The sequence below is a fragment of the Lissotriton vulgaris genome, chromosome 10 (assembly GCF_964263255.1).
Source record: "Lissotriton vulgaris chromosome 10, aLisVul1.2, whole genome shotgun sequence".
Lineage (NCBI taxonomy): Eukaryota > Metazoa > Chordata > Amphibia > Caudata > Salamandridae > Lissotriton > Lissotriton vulgaris.
The window spans coordinates 135081720-135101862 of NC_141698.1; the positions used below are offsets into that span (position 1 = coordinate 135081720).

At 44.1% G+C, this 20143-nt stretch overlaps 1 protein-coding gene across 1 annotated transcript in view; it reads left to right on the forward strand.

Annotated features, from left to right (window-relative positions):
* Positions 1-20143, forward strand: part of SLC5A10 (solute carrier family 5 member 10) — a 611774-nt gene that overhangs the window by 549863 nt on the left and 41768 nt on the right. Inside the window, exons 12-13 of the mRNA XM_086940716.1 lie at positions 14604-14772; positions 16389-16604. Coding sequence (XP_086796842.1) covers positions 14604-14772; positions 16389-16604 — 385 coding nt within the window. The remainder of the gene's footprint in view (positions 1-14603; positions 14773-16388; positions 16605-20143) is intronic.

A 20143-nucleotide genomic window follows, 5' to 3' on the forward strand; every position in this document is an offset into this window, starting at 1 on the left:
ACGCAGAGTCACAATCTTTAGATCAGGCCAAAGTGTTTGCTGAACTTTAAGACCATTGTTCACCTTGACCTAATGTAATAACCATCTCTCTCATGTTCTCCTTTTCTTTCTGCTTACTGCTCACCTACCGCCCTTCACTCTGTCATTCCTCCAATCCCTCCTCTGCCTACTCCGGCTGGTACCAGGCCTGAGGTCTTATGGACTGGGCCTCACTTTGCTCAGAGGGAGCAGGCCTGTGATCCACTTGTGTTGATCACTTACTAGCGCACTATTCACGCCTTAGTGGAGTTCACTTGCTCCCCTTTGAGCGCGTGCCCCTGGGTGTGTGACAGCATTGTGCCAAGGCAATGATGAGATTGAGGTGGCCCCTATCTAGCCAGAGCCCTTCATTCTGATGCCATTCTGTTATTTTGCCTGCTCTCTTTCCTTCTGCTCTTCATTCGGCCCACCTCTCCTACCCCATCTTTCGATTTTGTTCGCAGCTGCCTCATTTCCCCTCACTTTCTCTTTCCCCCTGCTGCTGATCCAGATAACCTCTTTTCCCCTTTCTCCCCTTTTTTCTGCCCCTTGAAAATCTTAAGAGGCTTATTAAGGCCCTCGTCAATAGGGTGACCAGCAGAAATGTGGCCAGCATCCATGGAATGACTGTCTGTCTTGGCCACTGTCGCGCTCACACAGGCTCGTCAATAGCGCCTCTGTGATGCAAGTAGGTCTTCATTGCCTGTGGTCCTAAGCTGGACACACCATTGGAGATAAAACTGCTGGCTTTCTGGAACTGCTTCCTTACAGCCCACATTGAGAATAGGAAACCCCCCCCAGCAGTGCCCCCAGGGGACCACCTCTGCCAACCAGAGCAGGAGGCCATGCCTGGTGCCACATGGGAGGAGAAGGCAGATGCTTCCAGGCCATGGCCTCTTAAAGCACAGTGCACTCTTGTGAAGTCACAATGGAGGTGTTTTTATTTCTGCTGTGCAAGTCGCACAATCTCGTAAACAATTCTCTACAGCTACATCCAAATCAAGCCAAGCAAGCAATGCATACATACTAGCAATGAATATGCATTACCAATGTATATTGGTTAACCAACATTTTTGATGATTCTGCTACAAATAAACTGCTCAATAAACTGCTCAATCTACGCACTATCCAATATATACCAAGTTTATCCTCTTAACCTAACTATTATTAACCTATTAACATAATGATAATTGCATTTGCTATGAATAGTAAAGTCGCTTTGTATCACTGAATTGTATCACTGAATTGATGACATCCTCGGACCCTCCCCCACTGCCTGGAACAACACCTGATGGCCCTCCACCCCTGGAAACCCAGCCACCCCGACGGACCACGCCCGTAACCTTGGCATCATTTTAGACTCCTTCCTCACCATGGCTTGCCAGATCAACGCTGTTGCCTCCACCTGCTTCCACTCCCTCCGCATCCTTCGTAAGACCTTCAAGTGGATCACCCCGAAGTCTGAAACACCGTCACCCACAAACTCATAACCAGCAGACTGGACTTCGAGAACGCCCTCTATGCCGAAATCTACAAATCTCTGCTACACAAACTCCAGACTATCCAGAACACCGCAGCCAGACTCGTCCTCGTAACCCCAAGACATGAGCACACGACCCAGCACCTGCAAGACCTCCACTGGCTCCCCATCGAGAAGAGAGTGACTTTCAAGCTGCTCACCCACGCATACAAATCCCTCCACAACATCAGACCCAAATACCTCAATGAAAGAGTCTCATTCCACCTACCCAAAAGAAAGCTCTGCTCTGCCGACCTTTTCCTAGCAGAGACCCGTGCATCCGCAGAACCAGAGCATGCAGAAGAGCCTTCTCCTACATCGCGACCAAGGCCTGGAACCAGCTCCCAGTCAACATCAGATGCTCCCCTACCCTGCACACCTTCAGGAAGAGCCTCAAGACCTGGCTTTTTGGGCTGATCCGGAGCTGCACCCCACTCCCTCCCCCCGCACCTTAAGACCCTCATGGGTAAGTACCGTGCATTAAAAGCCATTGTTTGATTGATTGATGACTGCACATCTAACCCCCCTCTTCTTGGTGTAACCCTACATTCTGGTGTGCAGTATTGCACCTCTTTGCATATATTTCTTTTACCACTGTGTTTGTGTTCCTTTTAATCTCTGAAAATTCAATAAAAGATTTAGAAATTTGAAAAGATTGTGGCGTTTTTAGGTTTCACCCTTTAAAGTCAGCCCTGGTTGGCTCGGCAGGTGCGACTTTTCCTGCAGGTGTTTCTCTCCTTCCATGAACAGTGAAACCAGATGCCTTCACCGCGCAGCAGAATGCCAACAAACCAGAGCCGGTGCTTGGCCCTGTAACCCAACACGAGTGCTTTGCACTTAACCCAATTGAACGACATTTTTGATGTCTTATTCTTAATTAATCTGCTATCACATTACGAGAAGTGAAAAGACACCGAGAACTCGTCAGCGCACACCTTCACAGGCCTCTGAAACGGGATCCCCGGCCCCGCCTCTTCGTCAGGCACCCTCACGTGTTATGGCACTTCCGTGGCACGCGGAAGGGAATTTTCAAACTATTGACTACTCTTCTGCGTTCCTGTCTTTCTTTTATTTTCGCGAATTATATTGGTGTTTCCTTTATTGAAAAACACTTTATTGATCTTTAGTAGGGTTGCCGAACATCTTTTTTTATACAACACAAATCCTGTGCACACGTTATGATAAGTCAATAATGAAGGTTTTCAAAGGTAAAGAGGGCAAAATTGTAAGTAATGAAACAAGGTGGACTCATGTAGATGGTTTCCTTCAAATGTAATGTATTAGACCTTACTTTCTGGAAGGGTGACATCAAGACAAAAAACAACCAGCTTTTTTTGATGACAAGCGAAAACGTGCCCATGTGCCCTGACAACGCAGTTGTAGAAACCTAAGTTAATACCACTTTTTTATGTGGAATAATTGTGAATGATTCTCGCTAGCAATAAAAGGCAGTAGCGTGTAAATAAAAAATCAATTTGTAAAAAAGTATGTGGGAATAACCTTACCCACATGTATGCCTCAAAAAGGGAAATTTAGATACAATGCACTTATTAATTAGTCTGAACCCTTTTACAAGATTTAGCACACGTCTGTAAAGCATAGTGCCTTTGTGTTCTTGCGTTGGTTTACATAAAAAAAAAAAAAATCCCCACCTATGGGTTCAGACTCTAGACCTCCTTCATTCAGAAATAATATTTTGGAGATCTCTACACACTCTCATCTAAGAATAACTGTTTCAAATGTATATGTGAATATATAAGACTGTGCAGATTTGCAGATCACACTAAGGCCTTCGTTTTGAGAAAGTCAAGAATGCTGCAATATTAATTTGGGGGCCGTATTACCAACAACGGGCGCTAAATATCGCTATGAGCGAGTAGTGCGATTTTAATTATCGCCGGCTATCGCAGGATTTTATTGCCCAGGTAGCGCGTTATTAACAATGCTTATCACCCAGGCGATAAAAATCCAGGGATAGCCGGCGAAATGCAGTAATATCGCTGGAAATCTAGCCATATTCCTGCAGTGATAGGCAATTACTTGTAATTAGCCCATGGTGGTTGTAGCCTGAGATTCCACCTCCTATTACACATATAGCTAAGTCTGAATTTCAGCAGCCATTAGCTTTTAACGATAACCGCGGTTAGCGCGGGGTTTTGACATCGCTATGTGTGTCAGGGCAGGCCATGTAAATACCGCGATGTGCGGTTGGCGACTTATTCCCCGTGGTTTTGCTTGTGAACGCCTACTTTGCATCTCATTAGAGCCTATGCACCCATCTTTGTTCTTTTTCGAAAAGGACTTTCTCGGCATTGTGGTCTTTGCTTGGCAAGGTTTCTAGGATGACCCACTGTAAGTCTTGGACGGTGTGGCCCTTTTCCAGATAGTGAGTCGCCATCTTCGTAGTGCTCTTTTTACACTTCACATTACTTCTGTTTTCACACAGTCTTTGTTTGGCTCTCCTGCAGGTCATTCCTATGTATTTCAGGTTACATGGACATGTGATCATGTATTACAGTTTGTGTGGTTATTCAGGGTCCATCTGAAGTTAGGGAGTAGTTGGAGCTCTTTGGCAGGTTTTGTCAGACTGCAGACGGAACACGATCCACAAGGATAATGTCCTTGTACTTGTGGGTTCCCCCATAAGTTTGTGTGTTGTTTTGGTGGTTTTGGTGGTGGTCTCGTGTGTACCAGGATGTCTTTTAGGTTTCGGCTCCTTTTATTTGCAAACCTTGGTTTTTCCCATGCAAGATTGCCTGACGTAAGTATGCGCCAGTTCTTGTTCACTATTTTCTTGATGTTATTCGTCATGGCACTGTATGTGGTAACACATGTGAGGACATCCTTCGGTTGGTCTTTTGGGGTGCATTCGAGCAGCGCCTCTCTGTTTTGGTTCCTAGCACGTATTTTGCATTTGGCGATTAGTTTTTTAGGGTAATCGCGAGCCTCCAATTTTTTACAAAGATCATCAGCTTGTGTTTTGTACTCTTTTGTGTCACTACAATTACGTCGTAACCTGAGGAACTGGCTGTATGGTAATTTCTCTCGTAGAGGTCGGGTGGAAGCTGTTGAAAGATAACAAGCTATTTTTCGCTGTAGTCTTAAAGAAAGTTCGGGTTTGTAAGGTGTTGGCTTCAGCATAAATCGTGACATCTAGGAAGTCAATGCTCTTGTCGTTGGCACAGTAGGTGAACTTCAAGCAGTCATCTTTTTGGTTGAGCCAGTTGTGAAATTCTATCAGTTTCTCTTGATCTCCCTTCCCGATGACAAAAATGTCATCAATGTATCGTTTCCAAAAAAGGATACATTGATGATAGGGGCTGTTTGCTGCATCCAGGATATGTTTGTCCTCAAAGGTGCTGACATACAGTCCAGCCACGCTCGGGGCAAAAGTACTGCCCATCGAGGTGCCATGACATTGGAGGTACAATTTGTCTTTATACTGAAAGAAATTTTCCATTAGTGCCATCCTGCAGCACTCCAGAACGAAGTGTCTGGGTGTTTTGTATGTCCAGGGGGTGCTGAACAGGATGTTTTCCAGAGTCTCCATAGTTTTCTCTTGTGGAAGGCTTGTGTAAAGACTTTCGACATTGAATCCAACTAGAAGCATGGTATTGGGTGAGTATTCGATGTCTTTTATGTGATTAAGGAGATCTCTTGTATCCTTCAAGTATGTTGGAGTTTTCTGTACAAGTGGTCTTAAGTACTGGTCTGCAAATTGGGAAAGGGGTTCTAGGATGGATCCAATTCCTGACACGATTGGTCTCCCTGGTGGTGGGAGTCGTCCTTTGTGTGTCTTTGGCAATGAGTAGAAGTACGGGGTTCGTGGTGTGTTGGTCCTAAGATAATCCCCTTCCTTTTTGGATATCCAATTGTTCATTTCTCCTTCCTCAATCATCATTGCAATTGTTCTTTGCAGTCTTGGTGTGGGATCTTCTGATAATATTTTGTAGAATTTTCCATCTGCCAACAGGTCCATGCATTGTTGGTCGTATCCCGACTTAGTTAGGAGGACCACTCCTCCGCCTTTATCGGCCGGTTTTATGGCTATGTCACTGTCGTTTTTTAGTGCGTTCAGCGCTAGTTGTTCCGGTCTGGTAATGTTCTGAAAAGGTTTCTGAGTGTCACGAGCGAGGTCATCAATGCCTTTGAATAGTGCCTGCTCGAATGTTAGTATCTCAATTGGGACTTGGTGATTGAACGGGCAAAAGGTTGATTTCTTCTTCAGTGTGATGTCTCCATCATTTTTTTGTGGTTGTTCACCTTGAAAAAAGGCTTTGAGTTTCAATTTCCTACAGAACTCTGCCATTTCGCATTTTGTTTTGAATACATCCAGTTTCGGTGTGGGTACGTAACCTAAACCTTTGTTTAGTACACTCTCTTCATCTTTCGTGAGAGTTCTGTCTGTTAGGTTGACGATGAGGGAGTCGCGTTTGCTCCTGTTTTCGCTTTTGTCACGCTCCTTGTTTGTACCTGTCTCGTTTGGTCGGACCAGGTGACTCCTCTTCTCTGTGTTTTCTCGGTTGTCCGGCCATTCCCTAAAAAAGGAATCCTTTGTTGGAAATTTTGACCTCCTTGATGTTGTAACTGATGGCTCATCATCTGTGGCCCTTGGAGGTATGGATTCATCCATCCTTGGAAGTGGGGGTTAAATGGTTGGAACGGCATCCATTGGTTGCCCATTTGGAAGAAGGGTGGGCGCCAGAAGTTACGTCCTCGTCGGTTGCCTCTTCTATTCTGGTGCCGGTTCCTGGGACTGTTGTAGTTGTCCGTTTCTTGATCTGAGCCAGTGCTGGATGCACCACTGTCTGATCCATAGTTAGAGGCATTGTCATCAGACTTGTAGTCTTTACTGCTATATGGATGTACTTTCTCCATTGAGAACATTTTCAGTTCTTTTGCGAGTTTTTGTAGTTTAGTCTGTATCAAGTATTCTTGGGATTCGCTCATCTCTTTATTTATTTCATCCAATTTGGTTTTGTATATCGTGATGTTAACAGTGTTGTTTAGTTTGGTTTCCAGGATCTGGATTTTTACTGTTAATTCATCTGTAAGTCTGGTGGCCGTTTTTATGATGAGGACTAGATAGTCTCTTATGCATTTCCATGATATTGCTGACCAGTCTTTTCTAAAGGCTAGATCTTTTAGGAAGATTCTCGGTGCAGTTGTGACCCAAAGTCCTCTTGGTGCCGCGTTCACTCTGAGATACTCTGTCATGATAATGCCGTGTACGGCTGTTCTGACCTGTTCTTTCTTTAATTCGGTCAGTTCATCCCATTCTGTAGAGCTGGAGAGAGTCTGAGCAAGGTCACTGTTCATGAAGCGTGCCGGTCTGGCAAGTATTTCATCGATTTCATCCAGGGAATAGCTTAATCCCAAGTTTTCTGCCATTTGGATAATGGCGGGTCAGGGGATGTTGTCTAATCTAGGGATTTGTTGGGAATCTCCCACAGCTGTGCGCTGCTGATAATCTTCTAATCAAGGGTGAGGGAGGTGGATTCTGGATCCATTCACTTTCCAAAATAGCATGAATTTATCAAAAGGGGAATGGATCACTTGTCCTGCTCAACCATTGGGTATACAGGAAATGAGGATGTCCCTGATGAAAAAAGGCCCTCATACACGTGATGGGTATGGTGGTATCTGAAGCGGTATATGTTGGTTCTCCGCTTTTAGATCACGTCAGTGCATAATCATTGGGTCTGATTTCGTTTTATGCAGCCTCCACCAGGAGGTTTTTACACATGGTTGACACAGTAGTGAGCCGGTGAAAAAAAAAGGGTATGTTAAAAAGACCTCAACCTAAGTTCTGCTACTTTATTCTGACTTGGTTGTGGGTCTAGTAAGCTCTATAGGAGTGCTTCAACTTGGACTGAGTTACGAGTACTGGATGCACTCAGAGTAGTTAAAAAATTGAAGGGGGGGAGAGAGATAGTGAAGGTATCTAAAGAAAGGTCGACATGTTTCTGCCTTGGTCTGCCTTGGTATAGGACTTACGGGCATTCATCAGGACCAGTGGTTGGGAAAAGTGAGGATTTAACAAAAAGTAAGTGCTCAAACGTGAACGAAAAAGGTATTAACCTGTTTCTTCGGACTGGAGGTCTTACGGTACCTGTAAAGAGTAAGCACATGGTTTCGGCATACATACAGGGTTTGGGGGAAGGGGGGACATACATACCAAGCAGAACGTTGCTGCTTCTATCTATTCATACATGAATATATAAACAACTAAAAAATGGCAATACTTCAAAAACCGGTTAACAATCATGGCAATGTCAACTCTCTCTTTTTCTCTCCATACTCATGCAGCGGGTTTTTAGCGTGCTATTCGACAGTGGTTACATAGTGTTTTGTGTCGATCAAGGACGCCAATATTGACTACGGTAGTGGGGGTGGTGAGCCAATAGAGGATGACTGTGCGATTCAATGTGAGTGCTCAGCAATTGTTACCTCGCGCATTTAATTAACACGCTCCTGTCGGATCGTAGAGCTCTTGGAAGGGGCTAGAGGGTAAAGAAGGGGTTAGTTAGCATCGGTGGTATGCAATACTTGCGGTTTCTGGAAACACCTTTATCGGTCTCGCTACCTGTTGCACCCGATCCTCAACTTGCTTCGTCAATGCGCTGCTCTGCCCTTACTGATCCGGAAATGAATGGTTCTGTTTCCGGGTTGTTTTATACGGAGGATAGGCCCTGTAGGTGGATCCCTATTGTTTGGCTGCTGTTACTATAGTAACCTAGGGATGTGTGTGTTCAAGGTTCTCTAGAATTTATTTTATTTATTTGCCAGCGCCAGCCAGGGTATGTTATCATTCAGTCTTCGCTATCAGTTTTGAGCCTATGCACCCATCTTTGTTCTTTTTCGAAAAGGACTTTCTCGGCATTGTGGTCTTTGTTTGGCAAGGTTTCTAGGATGACCCACTGTAAGTCTTGGACGGTGTGGCCCTTTTCCAGATAGTGAGTCGCCATCTTCGTAGTGCTCTTTTTACACTTCACATTACTTCTGTGTTCACACAGTCTTTGTTTGACTCTCCTGCAGGTCATTCCTATGTATTTCAGGTTACATGGACATGTGATCATGTAGATCACGTGTGTTGTATTACAGTTTGTGTGGTTATTCAGGGTCCATCTGAAGTTAGGGAGTAGTTGGAGCTCTTTGGTAGGTTTTGTCAGACTGCAGACGGAACACGATCCACAAGGATAATGTCCTTGTACTTGTGGGTTCCCCCATAAGTTTGTGTGTTGTTTTGGTGGTTTTGGTTGTGGTCTCGTGTGTACCAGGATGTCTTTTAGGTTTCGGCTCCTTTTATTTGCAAACCTTGGTTTTTCCCATGCAAGATTGCCTGGCGTAAGTATGCGCCAGTTCTTGTTCACTATGTTCTTGATGTTATTCGTCATGGCACTGTATGTGGTAACACATGTGAGGACATCCTTCGGTTGGTCTTTTGGGGTGCATTCGAGCAGTGCCTCTCTGTTTTGGTTCCTAGCACGCTTTTTGCATTTGGCGATTACTTTTTTAGGGTAATCATGTCCATGTAACAATGCCGAGAAAGTCCTTTTCGAAAAAGAACAAAGATGGGTGCATAGGCTCAAAACTGATAGCGATGGACTGAATGATAACATACCCTGGCTGGCGCTGGCAAATAAATAAAATAAATTCTAGAGAACCTTGAACACAAACATCCCTAGGTTACTATAGTAACAGCAACCAACCAATAGGGATCCACCTACAGGGCCTATCCTCCGTATAAAACAACCCGGAAACAGAACCATTCATTTCCGGATCAGTAAGGGCAGAGCAGCGCATTGACGAAGCAAGTTGAGGATCGGGTGCAACAGGTAGCGAGACCGATAAAGGTGTTTCCAGAAACCGCAAGTATTGCATACCACCGATGCTAACTAACCCCTTCTTTACCCTCTAGCCCCTTCCAAGAGCTCTACGATCTGACAGGAGCGTGTTAATTAAATGCGCGAGGTAACAATTGCTGAGCACTCACATTGAATCGCACAGTCATCCTCTATTGGCTCACCACCCCCACTACCGTAGTCAATATTGGCGTCCTTGATCGACACAAAACACTATGTAACCACTGTCGAATAGCACGCTAAAAACCCGCTGCATGAGTATGGAGAGAAAAAGAGAGAGTTGACATTGCCATGATTGTTAACCGGTTTTTAAAGTATTGCCATTTTTTAGTTGTTTATATATTCATGTATGAATAGATAGAAGCAGCAACGTTCTGCTTGGTATGTATGTCCCCCCTTCCCCCAAACCCTGTATGTATGCCGAAACCATGTGCTTACTCTTTACAGGTACCGTAAGACCTCCAGTCCGAAGAAACAGGTTAATACCTTTTTCGTTCACGTTTGAGCACTTACTTTTTGTTAAATCCTCACTTTTCCCAACCACTGGTCCTGATGAATGCCCGTAAGTCCTATACCAAGGCAGACCAAGGCAGAAACATGTCGACCTTTCTTTAGATACCTTCACTATCTCTCTCCCCCCCTTCAATTTTTTAACTACTCTGAGTGCATCCAGTACTCGTAACTCAGTCCAAGTTGAAGCACTCCTATAGAGCTTACTAGACCCACAACCAAGTCAGAATAAAGTAGCAGAACTTAGGTTGAGGTCTTTTTAACATACCCTTTTTTTATCACCGGCTCGCTACTGTGTCAACCATGGGTAAAAACCTCCTGGTGGAGGCTGCATAAAACGAAATCAGACCCAATGATTATGCACTGACGTGATCTAAAAGCGGAGAACCAACATATACCGCTTCAGATACCACCATACCCATCACGTGCATGAGGGCCTTTTTTCATCAGGGACATCCTCATTTCCTGTATACCCAATGGTTGAGCAGGACAAGTGATCCATTCCCCTTTTGATAAATTCATGCTATTTTGGAAAGTGAATGGATCCAGAATCCACCTCCCTCACCCTTGATTAGCAGTTTTTCAAATGTCAGAGATAAAACACCCTGAGCCTCTGCCCCAAAAGCAGATATTGCCCCATGGACCTCTGATGCATGTATGTTGGAAGCTCAGCAACAACAGAAATATAGGCTGTAAAGATAACAGATTCTGATCTATTAACTAAGAGAAGATACAGAAGATTTAAGACCTTTTCTAACAGCTACCATGATACTCTACAGTCCTAGGCAGGAAGGTTGACACAGCGCAGATTTGAAGTATGAAGAGCATCTCCTTTTCTGAAACCAGGACAAGAAAGATTAGGAAAGAAAGATGAAAGGGCCATCTCCTGTTCTGGATTCTGTATGGAAAGTACTTTAGGGATGAAGCCGGGACCTAATTTGAGTACCTTGCTGTCAGGGGAAATTTACAGATAAGGTGGAACACACAGTAAACAACCCAGCTTTCCCAAACGTTTAGCTGAATTAATGTCTCTGAGAACTAGAACTCTGAGAAATAAAAACATCATAGAAATGACCCCAGTGATTTAAAATGAAGAACATTCAAGGCACCTGGCACCAAATGGAAATCCCAAGGAGGTACCAGAGATCTGGTTACAACTCTCACCATAGACCAGCACTTAAACAAACGCGAGGCATTACGCTCCAAGTCTTCCATGAAAGCCCTGATGGCTCCCACTGAACTCATAGGTTAGATACTGCCAGACCTGTGTAAAAACTATCTAAAATAAATTGAAGAACTAGACCCATTTCACAATCTGAAGGTTGTTCTCCCTGAGCCCCACACCAAGCCTGAAGAAAAACCCAAAGGTGTTATATACCTTTAAGATAGAGTCCCTGCAAGATTTCTGTTCTCCCAAGGACATATCCCGTAAAAAGAGGAGTCGTGACCCTTCAAGAGCCAAGACATTTACCGGAGTCTCTGTGGAATTGAATGTGGGAGAAGACAATTACTACTACCCAAGCCTAAACCTGATAGACCCATAACAGGAATTTCTGAAGAAGGGGAATCTGAGGCACGGTATACAGAATACCTTTTGGTCTTGGACCAGGGAGAGCATCCACCACCCAAGCCTGGGATCCCAAAAATGAGAAAACGATGCGGGAAGCTTGGCATTGTGCTGGGAAGCAAATACGTTCAGAAGAGGACATCTGACCTCATGCCTAACCAGGAAAAGTCTACTGTGGAAAAAAGTCTAGAGAATAGGGCAAGTGACTGCAGATGGCATCTGTTTGACAGCTGAACAGACCTCTTCCGAGAGAGACATAATATGACTCTCTGGTTAGTGTCCGACCTTGGTGATCAGAAAGATAAATCCCTTATACCGGGAGACACTCAGATGGTTGATATATAACTTGATCATCTTGTTGTCTGTTTGTATGAAAAGGTAACCACTAGGACATTTTGCCATCAGACTTTGACCCAAAGGAAGAGAGTCAAGACTGGAAAGGGAGAAATAGAAAGGAGGAGGAACACCGCAAGTCATAGGCAAGAGGAGAAAAAGAATGTGCTAGAGTAAGGCAAAGAGACGGGAAGAGTTTGGCGGAGGAAGAAACGAGGCATGGAACCATGCTTAGGCAGCACTGGTAATTGGCTAACCGGCAGGATTCAGTTGGGCTAGCAGCAGGCTCCTAAGAAAAGCTATGGGCACCTGACTTATTTATTTTTACAAGCTAAGCACTGCAGACTTTTTGTTTACTCTGCATCATAATATTATTAGGGACCCTATCTCTATTTCTGGAGTTCTCCATTTATTGGTTCATCACACAATGAAAACACATCCTGTCTGCTTAGTGCTTAGGCTCTAACTTACTTCAGACTTTTATTCTCGGCTTCAAATGTTGTTTCCTCCACCTTATAACTGTGATTGAAGAGGATCTTCAGCATTACTTAGTGCTTTGTAAATAGAAAATGTAAAATAAAATAAAAAACGAATCAAATACATACACACCTGGGCAACAGCCCCTTTCTATCCATTGAAACTGGCACTCTGTCTATATTCAGAGCAAGATGGCCGGCACATACAATGCAGCAAAGAAACGAGCCAAGATGGCGACTGCAGAGCTGTGCATGTCTTAGATTCGTAGCAAGAAGAAGGTGTTGTGTGTGCGGAGTATGGGAGTGGAAATTACGATGGTCGGTGGATCTCAAATACTGGATTTCGGTAGTATGGAGAAGGAAGCCCGGCTGTTGGAAGTAGAGGACACATACACAAGAAACATCCTTTAAGTACTTTTAAAAACTCAAAATCAATCAGCTGTAGAAATTTTGCAATTTACAATCCAAAAGGTCCAAAATCGAATGGACTTCTTATTCATGCTTCGCTTTAACCCAAACTCTCAAGCCCAACATGAAAGATTAGGTCAAAGTGCATTTAAAATGCATGAGCAGTGGCACGCACAGAACAGCCAAGACTAGCAAGTGTCCAAATACCACTCAGAGGAGCAGCCAGTGTGTCACCAGGATGGGCCTTCGGATACTGTTTCCAAATGACACCTCTGTAATGTAGTTAAGCTGCTTGCAACACCCATCTCCACCTTGGACAGGAATTTAAGGTTCACCAGGGAACGGAGAGAGGGTTGTGGGTATTGTTTGCTGGTTGTCACTAAAATGGCAAATGGCCAGTCCTTGGGACTCAACGGTCAACCTTTTTGAAGGAATGGAGCTCAGCGATAAGTAATTAAATTCAATCTCAAATCTTGGAGTTAAAGTTTGGACGAATATCTGCGCTGTTGTTTAGGGCGGAGACAAGGTGGGGATGTACATGATTGTATGGGTTATGGTCTGTACCAAATGCCGCAATTCTGAGTATAATGTACACACATTTTTCACACATCAATTCAGGTAGTACACTGAGTAGACAATAAAGTGATTACCTTTCTTAGAAATTTGCTTATCAAATCTGTTCCTCATTCAACCATGTTGATTGCTTTTCAATCAAGCTTTCTGAAGCTTTCTTACTCTTTTCAATAAGTGAGCATGGTATTCATCACAGCTTAAGGGCTGAAGAAGGGCTTGGCAGAGAGGGTACCCCATGGCAACTGCAAATGCAAATGAATACCCTCTCTTTCAAACTCTTAGTTCGCCGGCCCAATGTAGAGCCGACCAAGTGTGGGCGGTCAAAGCTTAGTCATTCGACTGTCCACCCATGTTAGGGTGGGCAGTGGGATGTCTTTTTGTTGCTGTCCATCACCACCAGGTAAATCCTTGCAGTGAGGGACTGTACAATTTAAAAAATGACCTCCACACTATGGGAGAAAGCTCCTATGGTGTGGGGTTGTTTCTTTGTTTTACTTTTGTTTCAAAAACAAAGTTCCGCTTACAGGCGTTTGATGGACTGCCGTTCTGTTTGACTGAGTCTTCTGTCAAACTTTACAACATTGACAAGAACCTCTGTGATGGCCATTAACCCCTCCCCTGCTGGTGACGGAACCACTCCATCACCAGCCGCGGTCGCGCTGTGCTGATGACGGAGCGGTTTCGTCACGGCGCGGCGGATTCCGCGCCTGCGCTGGGCGTTCCATTGAGCGGGCGGGGCCGTGACGGAACCGCTCCATCATGAGCACAGCTCAACCAACGCTGGTGACGGAGTGGTTCCTTCACCAGCATGGGCGTGCGCACGGCCCCCCGCCCCCTTAGCGCTGCGGCGGAATAGCCGCCGTAGCGAAGGGGTTAATGGCAATGTTAAGAGATGTCTGCTGGGCTGGTGGACATCTCTAGGTTCGGGGTAATGGGATGTCCGTCAGGGTGAAGAGCAATTTATTCTGCCACATTGATGGTTCTTACTCCGTCCTCCAAACTCTAAATCAGGCACCCAGTAGTTGATTATTCTAGATCTTTAGGGCAATCACTATCACACTATTCTGCTAACCAACCCTAAAGTTCTTACTCATGGAATTGTGATTTAGTTTATAGCCTTAGAATAACCAACTAAAATGGCTCATTTAGACTGGAATCACCCGGTCAAGTGCATTCATTTGTATAGTACAGAAGAAATCATCCAGTTGAATTGGTGTTAAGATATATCGAACATGTATAATGTCTCTTCCTGCAAAATATCAGGTGTGCACCTTTCGGTAAACAGCGAAGCCTGACGACATCCTTTAAACATGTTTTTTAATTGTTCATTGCAGAATAGTCACAGTGGTCCTGGTGGCCATTAGTGTTGTGTGGATCCCCATATTGCAGAGTGCAAACAGTGGCCAGCTCTATGTCTATATCCAGTCTGTAACCAGCTACCTGGCGCCTCCTGTCACAGCAGTCTTTGGCCTGGCTGTATTCTGGAAAAGAACCAACGAGCAGGTAAGGCCCTTTAAATAGATTGTATATACTGTGTGACTCAATTTACGATACCATATATGCAATCAAATCTGGAAAGGAGTATTCACTTAAAGGGAAATAAATAGTCCAAGGAAGCAGAAGGGATGTACATGACCAGAAAATATCCGAAGGGGCTTTAGATCAAAGATAAGAGAAAAAATATAGGTGGAGAAATGATCTAATAGGGAGGACGTTCTAAAAGTGGCGATCTGAAAAAGAAAAGTTCACCTTTCCTCCTTTAGAAAACACCTTCTTGTACAGATTAATTATGTCTTTGATCACTTCAATTGACTTAAAAAAAAACTCCCCATTAGAAAAAAATGCTTGTGCTCCCTTACCCTTCAAAGCTCACATCTTTTTGGTTAGATCAATTATTTTCCTTTAGCTAATTTATCCTCTCAATGATGACTTGTCCCTTTGATTAGTTCTCCCTGTCCCTTCATTTCTTTCATCTCTATGATCCCTTTACTTCCATCTTATCACCTATTCTACTCTTGATTGCTTCTTCTTCTTTGGGTCTTGCCAATCCCGCAAATGATGTCTTGTGTATCTGATCATTCTTCTTCCCTTCTCCAGTCTACCCAACAAATTTGTATTGAGAAGATATGACAAAAGGGAGGACATGTGGTAGAAAGAAGAAAACAGTGATGAAGGGGAAGAGATGTTATCACATATGGGCACGATCCAAGGAGGAGACATGATCCAAATTAGTGGTGAGAAGTGATCAAGGGGAAAATAGTCTAACAGGGAGACTGCATCTAAGCTAGGAAAAGTGATCTCAATGTAGAGAATCTATCTCAGAGGTATGACGTGGTATTTGTCAGCAGTGATCCATGATGGAAATGAGGTCTAATAGGGTGATGGATGATAAAGGGAAAGATGCATGATCCAAGCAAGTAAGCATTATATATAGGATAGCTTAACTAAGTGAGGCGAATGGGCCAAAGCAGTAAAAGTGAAGGAATTAATGTACAAGAATACAAGTCATCTGATGTAGAAGAAATTGTAGAACTGGAGAGGAGCTATAGGGTGATGGAGGAAAAATTGCCCAAAGAATGCTAAATTATCTAAGGTATGATATACAAGCAATAGAAGTAGGTATAAGAGTACCTTAGGAGTGGTATTCGAGCTTTCTGAAGAGACGTATTCTAATGAAAGAATGCCATTTCTGTAGGATGTATGAGAGAAAGCGAAATGCAAGAAAACATATTTAACCAGATACAAGATACATTAGACACAAAAAAGAGAGGATTTCTGAGGTGATACACGATTTAAGGAAAAAGGGCCTGCTGGAGAAAAGGGGCTTTTTGGAGAAGTTATGGGGGAAGTGTCATAAAGTAGGAGAATTGGTCAAGGTAGAATAAGTAATTTAAGAAAAAAGATGTGATTTAGGCAAGGTATGACTGAAGGGAGGACTGGTAAGCTATGGAAGAGCATAGAGGAATAATTATTGAGATGAAAAGTGATCTAAATCAACAGGAATTCTCTAAGGCACAGAAACTGATTTAGAGTATTGCCGGTGATCTAAGCGACACGCCGAGATAAATAAAAGTACAGTGAGTGATCACATCATAATTATAGAAACCCTTTTTTTTCAGGGCGCTTTCTGGGGTTTGATGGTGGGTCTCGTTGTTGGCCTTGTTAGGATGATCATGGAGTTTATCTACCCAGTTCCTCGTTGTGGCGTCTATGATGAAAGGCCTTCGGTGCTCAAAGACGTCCATTACCTGCACTTTGCCATCATCCTCTGCGTGCTGAGCATTGGGATCGTTGTGGTCGTCAGCCTTCTGACAGAGCCTCCTTTGCAATCGCACGTGAGTGAATGGTCTGCTGTGATAACAAATGCAATGCTGACAGTATTAAGGTTTCTCTTCCAACCAACACATGCTTCACTAGGAATGAGTGTCCTGATTTTAGTCCATTTGCAGACACATTATCACTGGAGATGAAGCTATGATTTTATTAAACACATAATCCTGTGTCTATTAAGTTTATAGGCAAGCTCTTGAAAAAGATTTAGGCCTGGTTTGTAACTCTGATGTGAACAAGTCACATGACTTAGAATTGTATTGTGACTTGTACCCGTTCTTATTGTAAGCTGTTTGTTTTGTTCTGCTCTTATGCATTCAGAAACTAACTGGACTCAGTTTTTTAACACAGTATTTAGAGATGATTTATAGATCGTTCTGTGGCTCAATAAAAAGAGAATTTCTAAATACTTCAGAGACTGACAATGCAATTAACTACATTTATGTGTAGAGCAGATAATATGAAGTGTGGTTGGCCATTTTTCTGATAGATACATCTGCCTGTGGATTCCTCACCTTTTGAATTACCCCAGCGCCAGCATTCCACGGAAACTGTTTCTTAGCTCTCCCACGTTGACGAGGACGTCACAATGGCACGGCTCCGCTCGCGACTCCATATTACGTCGTTTGTTTAGTTGACTTGGAAAGAAACAGCCCACTTTGTCTCTACATTACTTTGCTTATCTATGCTGACTATGTATTTGATTTATGTGGGGAGGTCACATTCAGTAGTTTTTTTCTGAAGTTCTTGGCTTTTGCATTAAGGCAAGGGTTTTAGTATTTTACGGTTGCGCACGGGGTATACCTATAGGTTTCCTGAAATCAAGTAACCTTGTCCATGCTCAGATGTCCATTCTACCCCCCTTCAGGGTGGTAACTGGCAACACCAGGCAGCAGGGTAAGGAGTGTGTTAAACTTCATTAACTTGGTAACAAGCGGACCTAATACTTCCCCCAACCTTCCACCTCTGTTTCAGTACAGAAAGCATACTGTCCTCTGGCTTTCAGCATGAGCCTTTGTTTAAAGTGTATCCTGGGACAAGCTGGAAGGCCTGTCACAACACAGAACTGCTCATTTGGATTTCGTTGTGTTTTGGCTTAACTTAGCCATGGAATATTGTGCAAAGCTGAACATTGTAGACTTTCAAAAAGTTTTACCAGGAAGAGCAGAGCACATCTTTGCAGCTCCTGTTAGAGCTTTGGGAGCAGTGTGTGGATTTGGCAAAAATTGTGATTCCTATGAGGTATGCCCCCATCAAACTGAGGGCTTGATGCTTCTGCTGTGATATGTACATAGAAGGCTGGTTTCTGCATTCAGGATCCCAAAAATGATAACAGAAAAACACACCCACATACACACCCCTACAGAAATACATCATGAAAGACTATTGGCAGTATTTATTGAACTATAGGCAGTTGTGCCTAACATGGTGAGCTTGCAGCCTCACAACTGCACACTTTACCTTAGACAATGAACACCAAATTGCACACTGCAACCATGAATAATGAAATCTTGCAGAATAAAATAAGAGATGTTCATCAAGGAAAAATAAGTAAGTTCCCATCTGAAGCTGGCATACCATATTGCAAATCCTAGTAAGCCTTAGGTGTGGGCGGAAAATCCGTTCCGCTCGCGGATTTTGCGGATTTTCGGGAAATTCGCAATCCGCGAGATTCGCGAATCTCCCGCAAAATCCGCAAATCCGCGAGCAGCGGATTTTGCTCGCACTGCTCGCACTGTTCGCGTGAGTTCGCGCCCCGCGAATAAGTGCAAAATTGCAGAAATACGCTCTTAGCAAAACTGAAAGTAACTACTTACCAGGTTCAAAAGTTCAGGCTCATCATTAGTAGCCATTTCCTGTAGTGCTTCCTGAGGGGCCCCTCCAGAGTTCAGTTGCCAGTTGAAACTATTATTTGACCCTGCTCTGAACCTCAGAATAGTTACACATATGCCACAAAGGTCCTGAATTACAGCTAAGGGAGACAAGCAGGAGCCAGGCTGGAAGTTAAAATCCATTAATCAGCCCCTAATTCATTATTGTCAGTTGGGGCAGGGCAGGTGTTGTAACTAATTTTGCAACAATGAAAGCACTTAGCAAGTGCAAAAGATCACTAATCAGGGCGCACTAAGGAAGCAGGTGCCAGCTAAAAAAATATTCTGTGACACATTAATCAGCCCCAAATTAATTCAGGTCACTTGAGGCAGGGAAGGTGTGCTTTGCTTTGCCGAAAATAATGTACACTGGACAACCAGAGGGTGTGGTGATGAAACAGAGGGTGGCATGGGTGGGCCAGAGGGTGGCATGAGTAGTCAGAGAGTGGCAGTGGTGACAGAGAGTGGCAGTGATGAAGAAGAGTGTCCCAAACAGGCTGGACACGTAGAAACAACAAGTTCGCAAAACTTGCGACCCGACAGGTAAGTTCGCAAATTGCGAAATTGTAAAAACCCTCGCGAACTGGCAGAAACACGGGCGAACACAAAAAAAAAAAATCCGCAAATTCGCGGGAATTCGCGGATTTTGCGGATTGCGAATCCGCAAATCCGCAAAATTCGCGAACGCGAGATCCGCAAAATTCGCCCATGCTTAGTAAGCCTCACATGGAAATGTGGTTTGAAATTTTCAGTCAATTCTGTATCTAAGCGATACAAAAGGGGATGATGGACGGAGCGTTTGAGCAAATCAAACACTCACCCCCAGTCAACTGATCTGGGTTTAATCCAGCACTATTCTTTAGCTCACTCAGCCACCCCAGTTCAGACATGGCCATATGCAAATCAGTCTGAGCCTGTGCCTTATGGGAACAGTCCAGCCCGAACTGCCAAGACACATGTCTTCCCTGGACCGGAAACAAGCATCCTGGGACTGGTTTCGGATTCATAATCCTCATCAGCCAGGCTATCTTGAATCCAGTGGCCAAGTGAGCAAGGGACTCACGTCTGAGCATACCCTGCCAACTTAGGGCGAACAAAGCGATACAAAAGGGGATTATGGACGGAGCGTTTGAGCAAATCAAACACTCACCCCCAGTCAACTGATCTGGGTTTAATCCATCACCATGTATGACATTGTTCTGCATTCTTTCCATCAACTGTTGTTTTGCATTTGTCACCCCGAGTGTGCTGGGTATGCTCAGACGTGAGTCCCATGCTCTCCACACCACTGGAGTCAAGCTATCCTGGCTGAAGACGGATGATAGCCAGAAACCGGTCCTAGGATGCTTGATTCCGGTCCAGGAAAGACATGGCTTGGCAGTTCGGGCTGGACTGTTCCCATGAGGCACAGGGTCAAGACTGATTTGCATATGGCCATGTCTGACCCAGGGTGGTGTGGAGGTCAAAAAAACGATGGATTTAGGCCCAGATCTCTGTACTGGGGTGAATGTATGACATTGTTCTGCATTCTGTCCATCAACTGTTGTTTTCCAATTCTGTATCTAAGCACATCACAGGCTTACAGGATTAATTTGTGATAATTGATATTGCAAGGCAAGTGGCTACTGGTACCGTGACAGCTAAGAGTCGCAAGAATTGAAGAGCACCCAAAG